Here is a 14,125-nt window from a genome sequence, read left to right as displayed (position 1 = left end):
AAGCCCCTCAGTACATAGTTGTGTATCCTTAGTTGTGGGTCCTTCCAGTTGTGGCATGTGGTACGCTGCCCTAGCATGGCCCGATGAGCAGTGCCATGTCCACGCCTGGGACTCAAACTGATGAAACACTGGGCCGCCGCAGCAGAGCACGCAAACTCAACCACTCGGCCATGGGCTGGCCCCTAGTCTCTCTCTTATATCCCTTTTAAAATCTTAGTTCTACATATAAATATGTATTTAATATTCATCATCAGTCTTTGTTGATATCTCTCCAGTTCTGTCTATAGCTCGTTCTCTAGTGGATCCTGAGTTAGCGCTCATGGACATGATTTCTTACATCTCGCTGACAGTTCATCTGCTATCTTAATGCTTAAAAGTCAGTTTGGCAGGATATAGGATCCTTGACTCGTATTTGCTTTTTTTTGAGCAAGTTAAACATATTACTCCATTTCCTTCTGGCATTACAAATTACTGTCAAGGTCAAATAGATGTTTTATTTCCTTTATAGGTCACTTGTTCTTTTTACCTAGGCTACCCAAAGGATTTTTTTCCCTCAAATCTCATTAATTTTACCAAAATATGTCCTAGCATTGGTCATTCTGGGTCACTTTTTCCAGCTGCACAGTGTGCTATTTCAACATGTGATTTCAAATATTTTTCCTTTTTTAAAAGAAAATTTATTGAATTCTACTTGTTAGTATTTATTCTCTTCCCTTGCTTCCTTTGGTGTGTTCTTTGGGTCCTCCTATTATACATGTTCGATTTTCTTTGCCTATTTTTATATTTGTCACATTCTGTTTAAATCCTATTTGTCTCTCTCTCCATTTTTTTTAGCCTTTTTTTTTTTATGCTCTTGGGGAGGGGGAGGAAGATTGGCCCTGAGCTAACATCTGTTGCCAGTCTTCCTCTCTTTTTTTTTTCTCCCCAAAGCACCAGTATGTAGTTGTATATCCTAGTTGCAAGTCCTTCTAGTTCTTCTATGTAGGATGCCACCACAACATGGATTGATGAGCGGTGTGTAGGTCCACGCCCGGGATCCAAACCAGCGAACCCTGGGCCACCAAAGCAGAGGCAAACTTAACCACTACGCCACTGGGCTGATGCCCTTCTTTTCTTTTCTTTTTTTATTTTTTATTTAAAAAAAAATTTCCTCCTTTTCCTCTTCTTTTTGTCTTAAGGCATTATCTCTTATATTTATTCATGCCTCTGTTCCTTTTAGTTTTATTAATTTTCATTTCTGAAATGTGTTCTATTATTTCTAATTCTTTTCTGCTTCTGTCACCTCATTTCTGAGTTGTTCTAATTTCTCATTTATGCTCTTTCACTTCTTGTATCATTTTGTAAGTGTTTTTTAGCACCTTTTGAAGTATTAGCTCATAGTATTCATTTGTTTTGGAGGCATTTTTCTTTGTTATTTGTAGCTATTTGTGATTTAGAAAAGGAGAAATGGCCATATTTTACAAGGAAGTTTCTCTGGTGTTTTTTCCTAATGAAAGACTCTTTATCTCACCTTGCCTCAGCCTGCTGGCTTCAAAATTTGGCTTTGGGGAAGATGCTTTTATTGTCACAAATATGAATTCCATATCAGCAGTTCTGCCAAAATATCACAACTCTAAGTAAAGGTGGCTTATCTTCTGATTCTCTCCCTTGATTTAATTTTAGTAAGTAAATGTGCAGTATTATTTCTAGATACGTAGTATTTAGTAGCAGATTCATAGGTATTTGTGGAAAATACTTGTAAAAGCCTTTTTAATACTGTTTGAAGATAAGATTCTTGCAAGAGTTTGATACTTTTAGAAACATGAAGTGAATGCCAGTATGGTGTTAAAATATAGGTTGTCATGCTTTAGAAATGACATTCATTTTTATTTTATGAACATGGTGTCTGTTTATAGCTTTTTTAGTGTATAAGTTATGGGAACATTTTACAAACCTGATTTTATAGAATGTCAATCTTATCAAAATGTATTAAACATCAAATATAGTGTGACTATTCCTAGATTTGGGTACTTGAAAAAATATGGCTTGTATGTATCTGGTTTGTTTTCCTTTTCCAACTTTTTATAGTTTCATAATGTCTATAAACTAAAAAAATCATATACATATTCTTAAATTTAGGTTAAATGTGCACAGTACTGGCCAACAAAAGACGACCGAGAGATGCTGTATAAAGAAACAGGATTCAGTGTGAAGTTCTTGTCAGAAGATGTGAAGTCATATTATACAGTACATCTACTGCAGTTAGAAAATATCAATGTAAGACTTTTCATGACCAAAAGATTGGACTTTGTATGATGATTTTAACAATTATTGTTTGTTATTAGATTTGAAGTTTGGGGCAGCACATACATTTTGATAATATCTATAATAATATATAGTCATAACCATTTGTTTTTAGATTGTGTTCCTATATATGGTAGCTCTCTAAGGACTCTGAAGAAACCCTAGAAAGTAAGAATTTTAAAGTTCAGGTTGATAGTTGAGGATTGAAATTAATTTATTAAAATTATTTTGGGCATTAAGAGAGAGGATTTTAGAATCAGGCCGACCTGGATTCAAATCCCAGCTCTGCTACTTAGTAGAAGTCTCCTTGGGACCTGTTCTCAACCTCCCTAAGCCTTTCCTTATCTGTAAAATGGAGATTATAATATCTCCCTTTCAGGGCTGTTTTGGAGATCAGATGAAGATGTGCATGCAAAGCACCTGATGCAGTGTAGGTGTCCAATAAACAACCGTTCCTGGTATTTACTACTGTTGAGAGTAGCAAGGTATTTGAGAAAATAACTTAGCGGAATAGTGTTAATTCAAGTAATTCACCACACAGAAATTTGTCCTTATTGAGTTGGGTAAAATGGTGAAATAAGTTTAGCATTTGGTCTCAAGAACATTTCCTTGGGTTTTTTTCCCCAGAAATATAAGAATTGTTCCTTGGTGTTTGGTCCAGATCCGTGTATATAGTAGATTGTGAGCCTGCTGTTGTCCGGCTGGGAAGCAAGACATTTCTCCCCCTTTTCCCGCTTACCTCTTTTACCTTCATTGTGTTGTAATTAGAATAAGTAGAAAATATGAAATGAAAGTGATTCTGAGGTGCTTTAGAAACTACGAAAACGAGAAAATAGGAAAATATTTGTTTGCCCAAAAATGACTTCAGGAATATATCTAGTCTATAAAGTGAGATGCTGTTTTAGTTAACTCTTAAGTGAATTAAGTGATTAGCATAGGATCATTAACAACCAAAAAAAAGCTTTGCAGAGAAGAGAAAGGGTATAAATATAAGTACTTTTTAGATACATAGAAATATGTTTTATGGTTGATCTCTGACTTTTATTGCATACTGTAAGCACAGGTGCGTACTGTGTGCTCAAGGCCCAGGTCCAGTTTCCCATGACATCCCTAACTAAGCTTATTATCTAATCGCTTGGGTCATCTAACAAGGGTCAGGTTGAGAATTACAAGCCTTAGACTTACTTATAAATTTCCCTTACTGGATTTATTTTGCACCAACTATCCATTTACATATGTCTCAAACTGCATTGAGATACATCCATAACTATTTGGTACTGGATTGTACCGTGCTCATTCCCAGAAACAGAACTGCATTTCCATAAACTTCTCATGGTTCTCTGAATCATCTTCTCTTGGTATTTATCCCAGGTACCTCATCTGCTTATGGCATTAAAATTGATTTAGATGGAGAAGAGCGTAGATGTTTTTCCTTGTTTCTGAAATCTATCCTAATTGAGAATTGATTATACCTCAAATAGTAATAAAATAGAATGACTTTTGTGTTTTGTTTATCAGTTTGCAAAACACTTTCACATAAATATCTTTTGGCCCACGGTCTTCTTGTAATTTAGATAAATATTCCTAATAATCTCGTATTTCATATTTTTAAAAAATAATCCTAAAATCCATTAGGATAGGATTTTTTCCACAAATAGATTACTTGGGTAATAAGTGACTCAGAACTCAAATCCTGATCTCCTAACTTCTAATGACATGAGGCTGTCTTTTGAAAAAGATGCTAATCTTATCTACCTCAGGATCAAGTGATTTACTGCTATAACATACCTAGACTCAGTGCAAGATCCATAATTATTAGCTTTAGTTCTGTGTATCTGTTTCTTTGTAATATTAATGAATTGGGAGGGACTGCAGGAGCGAGAGCAGTTGAAAAGAACAAGTTGAGGGAGAAGGAAATAACAAGGGGTCGAGAGAAGGTGATGATGAAGTAGGGGAATGATAGCCAACCTCACCTGCAGACCTTTGTTGAGATTCCTGAGGTGCAGAGAACCAGTTTGCTTCTAAAGGAGCCTGGCTTGTAGCTATTAACAGATCTGTGCAGGCCTTGCTCTTTTAGAGACTTCCAGTCTAATGGAACAGTAAAGCTACAAACCTGCAGCCCTTTCCAGTGTGTTGATTAGAGCTAAGAATTTGAACTTTTGCCTCTGAATGGTGAGAGTCCATCTCTGCTTTTAAGGTGGCCCTGCAGCTTAAGCTATGGAGCTGGGTTTAGGGGCTTTTTTAAATCTAAGGCCATCTAGAGTACTTATTTGTCTTTAAGGTTTTTCTTTTTCTGTTGCCCTTAACTATTTTCCATAATATTATTGACCAGCTTTATGTTTATCACATTTCAGGAATACTGTTGTAATGCTGACTGCCTTCTATTTCTCTGTCCTTGTAGATGTGCCCGAAACAGAATGAGTGCCTAATTATTATGATGCTCAACTGGGATTTGATTCAAAATAGTTTAATCAGTTTATCCCACCTAGAATGTCCTCCTCTCTTTTCTGCCTATTTATATCCCACACATCCTTTAGCACTACCTTGTGCCCCATTTCTTACTTAGGTCTTAATATATCTGTGATGCATTCATTCCTAACAGCTGTGAACTTCCTGCACTTCTCTCCATAATTTAAATTTTAGCCTTTTATTGGCTTGTTCAATACTTGTGTATGTCTGTGTTTTGACTCCATAACAAGGTTTTCAACTCCCCCTGGGCAGGGTCCTTGCCCTTGCCATTGTCCTCCCTTCTGCAGTTGCACCGAGTACATTGTCAACCACACTATACCCGAGTGGTTGATCTCAAACACAAGAGTGATCCTTCTACCATGCTCTAAAAAATCCTTGCAGAGCCAGCACAGAAGTCCAAGACCAACCCAGCTTGGTCCTTGCCTCCTTGTCTACCTTCTTCTCCTTCAGGCACTCAGGATTTGTTCTTGCTAAAAGACTTACTCCTCAAATAGCTTGTTCCTTGGGTGTCCTGCCTCTGTATTGCTTTTCTCTCTGCTTAGAAGCAAGCCCAATGCCTAACTATTCCTGTCAGTCTCCTCTCCTCCTGACCTGGTGAGTTCTACTTACCTTTCAAAATAAATTGCAGTAACTAAGTGTTTAACACAGACAATATAATGATCCTGGCAAAAATTGATGAGGGACTGAACTAAGGCAGTGACAGTGAGGGTACAGATTTGATAGATTAAATCTGTATTTAGGAGATAGGGTTGACAAACTTTGCTGCTGTCCAGGTATAGAGGAAATATTAAGTGAAGAGACTGAAAATGTGGAGAGGTTTACAATTATTGGAGCTTATTAGGGGCTAAAATAAAGGCAATTAGTGAGTATAATGTGTTAAGCATTTACCACGTGCAGGCATATATTAGGCGCTTTAGAATGATAGGCTTATAAGGTAAGTACTATTTTTAACCCCATTTAAGGATGACAAAACTAGGGCTTATGAAAGTCTTTTGGAAGCATAATCTTGGTACCTTCTATATGTGCCTAAAGTGTGACAATAACTGGGCCTGGCACCATAGAGCTGTGTAGATTTTTTATGATTATAAAATTGGTGATCATCTTAAATATATTGATGATAATAATAGTTAACTTGAATTTGAATAGCTTTAGACAGCATACACTTAAATTGCCATAAGCCTAAAGCTCCCCATTGTCTTATACCACCTGCTCCATTCATAGATTATATAAATATGAATCCATATATAATGAGCTAGATATCCCTATTCAAAGACTTTAAATTTGAATTCTCCTTCAAAAAATGTACATGAGATTTTGCCTTAAAAAGAATGATGAACCACTGACATTTTCATGCAGAGTGTGGTATTCATAATGCAGTATTTTACAAAGAACACTTGGCAGGCGTGTGCGGGATGGCTGGAGATGGAGACAGCCACGCTATTGTGGATGCAACCCGGTATGCATGGGGTGTAAGGTGCAGCAGAGGGAAAGAGATGGAAGGGCCCAACTGGACCTCACAGAAGGGAAACTGATGTGACTCGGTGACGTAGGAGAAGGAAAGGGTGCTTCCACAGTTTTGAAAGAAGGAGTTTGTCAAAAATTGTAGCGTCTAAATGTAGGGCTTGTTTGGAATAAAGATGAATTTTGTATTAGCTTTCTCTCCTTTGGCAACCCTTTTTTCCCCTCTCATTTTTTTCCAGCATGGAAAAGCGGGAAAAGGAGTCCAGTCATACATATGCACATTTCATTTGTACCATAGTAGTAAACATAGACATCTTATTACCTAACGTGGTCCTTTGGGAATTAGATGATTTTTATGAGCTGCTGTTTTTGAATCTTCTTTCAGTAGGGGTAAATTAATAAAAATTATCCTCTCAAGAAGTTCTTTAGTCTGGTCCTGTAGGGAAAGAAAAAGACTGATTTTAAAAATCTATTAGTAGGGAAGACTGTATTATACAAACAGTCGTGAGCATTTCTGGGAACTGGCTTTGAGTATCCCAGACAGCATGACCTGAATTTGAAAAAAATCAAGAGACCACTAGTCTTGAGCCAAAATTATAGAAGCAAAGAAAAAGCAAGCAGTTGCTCAGAATTTTGGGGTAACCATAGGTTTTGAGCCAAGAAGTGATGCAATAATTGAGCACACAACCATATAGGAACACTGGGCCACACCCTAGAGAGCACAGCTTGCACTGGAGCAGGGTCCTGGCACCACACCTCCCAGACCCAGGAGCTCCAGCAGGACTTGGTTTAGGCTCCCATGGGCCAAGTCTGGCCCTGCTCTGCATGGTCAGCACTACATGGAGGCTGATGAGCACAGCAGGGTGATTTGTCAGGGAAGAAAAGGAGTTAAAAACACCTCCTGGAAACTTAGACCTCATTAAAAGAAAATAGGACTTTAAGTATACCCCTGGGCTAATCAGAGACCAGCCTCTTTAGCCCATTCCTATGTTGGTATTGTGTTGTTACCTGTGCATTAATGGCTTTGTAAAAGGAAACTACAATTTAGCCTTCTTAATTTGGAATGTTTTAAATACTTTTTTTAATACAGCAAATTTAACTCCCTTTTTTACATACAGTAAGATTGAGTTTTTTTGGTGTACAGTCTGTGAGTTTTGACAATGCATTCAGTTGTGTAACCCCCTCCCATCAAGATAAAGAACAAGTTCTATCATCCCCCAAAATTTTCTCCTGCTGCCTGTGTACGGTCAGCCCTACCCTCCACTCCTAGCTCCTGGCAACCACTGAGCTGGTTTCTATTCCTATAATTTCGCCTTTTCCAGACTGTCATATAAATGAAATCATATGGTATGTAGCCTTCAGAGTCTGGCTTCTTTCACTTAGCATACTTATTTGGAATTTAAAAAGGAATGTTTTGAAATCTAGTAATCACAATGATCATTTTAATTCTAGTACCTTCAGTATATCAAGCACCTGTGGATCCCAGTGTATTTGGAATTTGGAATTATGAAAGCTGAATGATAAGAAAAATTAGCCACTATAATTAAAAAAATTTTTTTTTAATTCTGCAGTGTGTTTTATCAGTGTTAATGCCTCATGTAATCAAGTCTAGGGCTTACGAGTCTTAATTTCTACTGAAAAAAGGGAAAATTTATATTTAAAGAATGAAAGCTAACTTTATTTTTGAAAATTTGTATTGAAAGCAGGATGCTATAATAATAGTCCCTAGCTGGTAGCCATTAAAAATATCGTGGTTCTTTTATGTTGCTTCTATGTCTCTGTTAGGGAGGGGGAAATTGCCTCCGTCTATCCTTCTTGTGTTCTTCTGGTTGGACTAATAATAAAATTGACACAAGACCAGATTAACAGGATAAAAACCTAGTGAGGAATGACAGGGCAAAGAAACTTAGGTTTGGGGTATGTGATTAGTGAGGAATTCAAACTTGAAGTAGTAAATTAGCAAGTTGTGTTTACATAGGCTTCTCAGCCCTGAATTCCCTGGCTGTCATGATAAGGATGCAGGGAGAGCATCTTTCAGCTGGGGGATTTATTTCCTGCTTTCAGGGGGAACAAAGAAAAGAGTGTCAAAATGCCTCTTTTTGTATTGGCTGCTTCTCGAGTAATTTCAATTCAGAGTAATTACTATGCTATTGTGGGATATTTTGGGGTCGCCTGCCCTGGGCCCCAACATCTCCTCTCTCCAAAAAAGTTCTATAATAAAACTGAAAAATTATGCAAAGACATGTTGGAGGATTGCTGCTTCATTTAAAGAAATGAACAGTATAAGGTACAGAAGTGCTCCTTGGGGCAAAAGCAATTGGCAGAAGCTAAGGAACATTTTCATAATGAGTTAGTCAGAAATGAAGATCATCAGGCATATCCAGGAAGTGATAGTGAATGCCAGGCAGGCTTTAAGAGACAGGAAACATTTAGCATGTTGGTAAACCATTTTAGTACATCAGCAAAGGCATATAAACAGTTTTAGGACTGGAAATTATTACCATGGAGTAAAGCAGCAATTAGAAAAGCAATTTCAATTAAAACTGTAAAGATTGTTTCTTTAAATTAATTCTTGAGTTGCTCCTCTGTGCCTGTATAGCTAAATGTAAAAGGTAACTCATATAATAGAAAAGATTATGTCTAAAAAAACTTTGGAATTCTTAAAAAGGAAACCATTAAAGAATGCAAAATTGTACTGGTAGGAATTTTTAAAAATAGGAAAAAGAATCCACTCATCATGATGTATGAATTAAAGAAAATATTGGCAACATGTATGGTAGAGGTCAGTGGTTAAGAACCCCAGTGCTGCACCAGGCTGCCTCTTCAAATCCTGGCTCTGTCATTTTCTGAAGGTGTGACCTTGGGTAAATTATTTAACTTTCTGCCTCAGTTGTCTCATCTGGAAAATGGGTTTTAATAAGATTGTTGTATGGATTGAGGTAATGTATAAAAAGCTTAGAACATGCCTGCAAAATAATGTGTTATAGAAGTGTTAGTTCTTATTATATTCCAAATTCTCCTAGAGAAAATCTTCCCAAACTTATATAAGTGATTATAAAAAACCAAGTGAAAAATCATGGTACGAAAAGCCCATAAGGATTAAAAGCATTACACAAAACACATAATCTTTCTGAAGTAGTTTTTTAAAAGAAAAAATTAGAACTAACTTTTCCCCCTTGATTTTCACTTTTTAGAGTGGTGAAACCAGAACAATATCTCACTTTCATTATACTACCTGGCCAGATTTTGGAGTCCCTGAATCACCAGCTTCATTTCTCAATTTCTTATTTAAAGTGAGAGAATCTGGTTCCTTGAATCCTGAACATGGGCCTGCAGTGATCCACTGTAGTGCAGGCATTGGGCGGTCAGGCACCTTTTCTCTCGTAGACACCTGTCTTATTCTGGTAAGTGCTCCTTATGATCTAATTATAGTCTTGTTTTCTTTTTTTATTGTTTCTAATGTAAGTATCCCAGAACTGTTTTTTTCAAACTTAAACTTCTTCTTTTGGAAAACCTAAAAATCTCATTTACACCCTTTCAGCTGCCTCTTATTTGTGACCGGTGGGGCTTCGTCCAAGATAATTCTAGAGATCTCCAAGAAAACATTTTTTACCTAGTAGTTTTATATTACAGAAATAATAGGTCCCTCCCCTCCCCTTATTCTTCAAATGTAAATTGATATATAATATTCAATTCCTTCCTCCTCAGACAAGCACTTCTCTTGTCTTAATTTCCTTATTTACAAACTAAGGATAATGATAGTATTTTCCTTACAGGGATGTTGTGGGAATTAAATGAATAAATACATTTAGAACACTTAGAAGAGTCCCTGGTATTTTCTAAGCACTCAATAAATGTCGGTATTGTTGTTGTTCCCCTGAGATTCCTATCTGTACCATCAAGGGCTGCATTCTTTCTCCACCAACCGATTCCAAGCCCCAGACTGGATACTGGTCTATGCCTTTTCTCTTTTTAGGATGTCTGTTTTTCCTGCCTTGGGATATAGGGCACTTCTAGGCTATAGAAATGGTTGAGTCTTAACATATCTACTGCATTACCTTACCACTCTGCCTGTATAGAGAATACTTCAATCAAAGATTGGATTGTTACATTAAAGTGAACTTTGACATGTTTAAAAACTCTAGTGTCTACTTTGCAAATGGTGTATATTAAAACTGGATTGTGTGTTTACACCTGTTCCCTACTAAATATAACAACTTTTTTCTTTTTCCTTGAGGTGGGGCCATTGTGGTTATAATACCAGATCAGTAGTCCAGGGCTGGTGCAGTGGCTCTACAGTGTCATTGTGGGTCTGGACTCTTTCTTCTCCACCATCTTTAGAGGTCTGCTGTTCACAGACATAAAGGTGGAAGGGCACTGGGCAGAAAGGTTTACTCCTGCTAAAACTTTTCTTTTTTTTTTTTAAAAAAAAGCACTATTCTCAGTGGATTTATCTTTACGTAAGCCAGAACTGCTCATAAAGCCCTCCCTAGACCAAACACTGGCCGAAGTGAATGAGATTAGTATGATTGCTTTGCGTTCAATTGTGGATCAGCTAAAGGACCAGAAGTCCTCCATCTACTACTTGAACAGTTGAGGTGTGGTGTGGGTGATGGATGCACTGGGATGACCGTTTTGTGCATAAAGAGTTAGAGCTGCAGTGGTAACTTACCTTGTTCTTGAGGAGGAGGAACACAGCACATGCCAAAACTCTTAACAGTTATCTAGTATTGCTTCTCTTTCCCAGACTCTCACAACGAAAGGTTTGACTAATTTTTGCCTTTCTTGCAGATGGAAAAAGGTGATGATATTAACATTAAACAACTGTTACTGAATATGAGAAAATATCGAATGGGACTTATTCAGACACCAGATCAACTCAGATTTTCGTATATGACTATAATAGAAGGAGCAAAATTTATAAAGGGAGATTCAAATATACAGGTAAACCTTTTTAGGGGAAAAATAGTACCTTTGTATGAGATATGATTAGCACCAAATAACAGCACTCTGTTGAAGCATTTATCATCTCCCTTCCTTCCGAAAAGCATATTTACATTAATGTAGTAAATCCAGCTGCCCATCTTAAAATTGTAAAATTTAAGCTCACTTCCTCATATGTAGCTCAGCCTCATGTTAAATCCAGCCTGTTCTCAAAAGCCCTAGTGGAAATAAGATTTCATTAAAGAAAGTAAAATTTTTATGTAAAGAGAGTTTAAGCATTTAATCATTAAAATAAACCAGAAAATTTAGGTACTTTTACCCCATTAAAAACTTGACCTGGGATTTTAGAACACTTAGTTTATATAAGATATTTCATTTTATAACAATGAACGACTCAAGTACTTATCACAAACATAATTAAATTCCAGTAGAATGTTATATTTTCTCTAGTTTGTGGCTTTATTCTCATGAAGATATTTTTATTCCACATCTGCAAAAGCTGAGTTCAAAGACTGATTATCAGAAATCTGAGTTATATACTAACATAACATGTAAACTAGAAACAGAAATAACAACAGACCCCCTTTTCTTGTCTGATCTAATCACGTAGTGTTGGATATAAGTAGATAGAATCTCTTTCTTTATATATCTCTTATATGAACACATTTACTAGCCCTTTTATTTCTGTGATTACTAGCCAAAACAGGAAAATTCTGAATAAGCCTTTTATAACTTAGAACAGACCATCTGTCATGGTGGAATTAAGTATAAGAGTTAAGTATTGTATAGATTTCAAAGACATTAAAATTCTTAAGCAATTTTATTTATCAGTAGCTAACTTTTTTGTTCTGATCATTAGTGCTATTTTAACTGTTCAAGACAAACTATCAATAAAATTTTTGTTTTATTAAAAAGTTTTTTTCAAATTTTTACATAGAATTAAAGAATAATTTTTAATGAAGAGAAACATTAGGTTACTCAATGCCATCAGTCAGTAAAATAGTATGTAGAAGATTAAGCTCACAAAACAAGAGACCCTACTTCATAAATCATATTTTGGGAACATTGGGTTTGCTGGGGCCAGCATTGGGTTTGCTTGGCAATGAACAGTGATTTAGGAGAAGTAAAAGTTATCTGAAATGTTTAAGATTAGGAAAATCTCTCTCTCTCTCTCTCTCTTTTTTTTTTATCTCAGCTTCTACCAGCTTAAATCTGGAATTTAAAAAAAGTTAAGTAGTTATATCAAACTTCCCCCATAATAGTGTGCCTTCACTAGTTGCCGTTTATTGCTTATTTCCTGGTGGTTCTTACAGACTGAGTAATTGTAGGAATGTGGTATCCTTTGGGTAGTATCCCTCCCTCCACTTTAAATGTTTTCAAGTTTTGTTTCTTTAGTTTTAGAATATATATGTACTTGGAGGATCTTTTTCACTATAGAGATGAATTTTATGGACCTACTTTTTTGTGGTCTTTATTATTATGACAGTGCAGTCTGTGGCTTAGAAGAATTCTTTCTGTCCCAATTTATTTGATATGGTAACCATCAGATTCTCAGTTTACTCTTAATTTATCATTAGCACCCCATTCAAAGCCAAGGCATTCTCTGCTCCTGTTCCAGATAAGATGTTGCAAATGTCTCTGTATTTTCTGGGTGCTCAGCATCAGAAAAGCCTGTTACCCATTCAGAGGGGTCAGTTTCCACAGAAATGATCCTAGCAAGTCTCTAATAATTTATGTGGTGCTGTGAATTTTCTCTATTATAAAAATAATGAGTACATGTTAGGAATAAAAGAACTAAAAAAATGTGGAAATATATCATGTACAAAGTGGAAGTCTTCATTAGCTTACCCACCCCAAATTTGTAACCATTTTGGCATGCATGTATTCTTCCAGGAATGTGTATTTATATATACAGTTTATTCACTTTGCGTAGATATTTTTCTCATCCTAGAACTCCGCTGTTCACTACTATAGCCATTAAGCACATGTACTGTTGAGTACTTGAAATATGGCTAGTCTGACTTGAGATCTGTTTGAAGTGTAAGAGACATATCAGATTTTAAAGATTAAATACAGGGAGAAAAAGTTTTAAGTATCTTAGTAATTTAAAGAATATTGAATATATGTTCAAATGACAGTATTTTTCATATATTGAGTTAAAACATACTGTTAAAATTCACCTTTTTTTTAACATGACTGCTAAACATTTTAAATTATATATGTGGCTCACGTTATATTTTAGTGGACAGTACTGTACCAGAACTTTAGCTTAGAACAGAAATCTAAGAGTAGTTTCTTGAAATCTTAAATCATCAAAGTTTACTGTTACAAAGATTGAGGGGCCATCTTGTGGCCTAGTGGTTAAAGTTCTGCATGCTCTGCTTTGGTGGCCCAGGTTCATGGGATCGGATCCCAGGTACGGACCTACTCCACTGTTGGCCATGCTGTGGAGGCATCCCACATACAAAGTAGAGTAGGATTGGCACGAATGTTAGCTCAGGATTAATCTTCCTCAAGCAAAAAAAAAAGAAGATTGGCAATGGATCTGCTCAGGGCAGATCTTCCTCACCAAAACAAAACAAACCGAACAAAAAAAGTTTACTGTTACAAAGATCGAAAGTTACTTTGTTAATGTGGAAATCCCAAACTGCATGAATATAACTGTAGCCCATAAAAGTATCTCATTTGACATACCAGGATGTGATAGCCAATTTATCAAAAAGCTCTTTCTGCTCTCCATACATCTACCTCTGCCTCTTTGCCTCTAACTTGAGGAAGAAATTATTTGTAAAAGGAAAGAAGGAAGCGTCTTTCTAGTGTGAGCACGATGGCAGAGGGTGGGGAGGGCACTTCCTGAATCTGTTTATCTCCAGAGAGCTGTCTGTTCAGTAGCACCCAACCCATGTAATTCTTTGTCTCTGATGCTTTTTCCTAAAGGGGACATCTGTCTTCACCTTTAGTCTTGGCT

General features: G+C 36.4%; 1 protein-coding gene across 2 annotated transcripts in view; it reads left to right on the top strand.

Moving 5' to 3' along the window:
• The window catches only part of PTPN2 (protein tyrosine phosphatase non-receptor type 2), an 84,915-nt gene that overhangs the window by 53,734 nt on the left and 17,056 nt on the right, over window positions 1-14,125 (top strand). For both annotated transcript variants that reach the window (XM_046671906.1, XM_046671905.1), the window contains exons 5-7: window positions 2,119-2,256; window positions 9,408-9,617; window positions 11,005-11,157. In XM_046671906.1, the coding sequence (XP_046527862.1) occupies window positions 2,119-2,256; window positions 9,408-9,617; window positions 11,005-11,157 (501 nt within the window). The remainder of the gene's footprint in view (window positions 1-2,118; window positions 2,257-9,407; window positions 9,618-11,004; window positions 11,158-14,125) is intronic.

The sequence above is a fragment of the Equus quagga genome, chromosome 9 (assembly GCF_021613505.1).
Source record: "Equus quagga isolate Etosha38 chromosome 9, UCLA_HA_Equagga_1.0, whole genome shotgun sequence".
In the NCBI taxonomy this organism is placed as follows: domain Eukaryota; kingdom Metazoa; phylum Chordata; class Mammalia; order Perissodactyla; family Equidae; genus Equus; species Equus quagga.
Note: the sequence above shows the minus strand (reverse complement) of the source record. Positions and strands in the feature narration are given on the sequence as shown.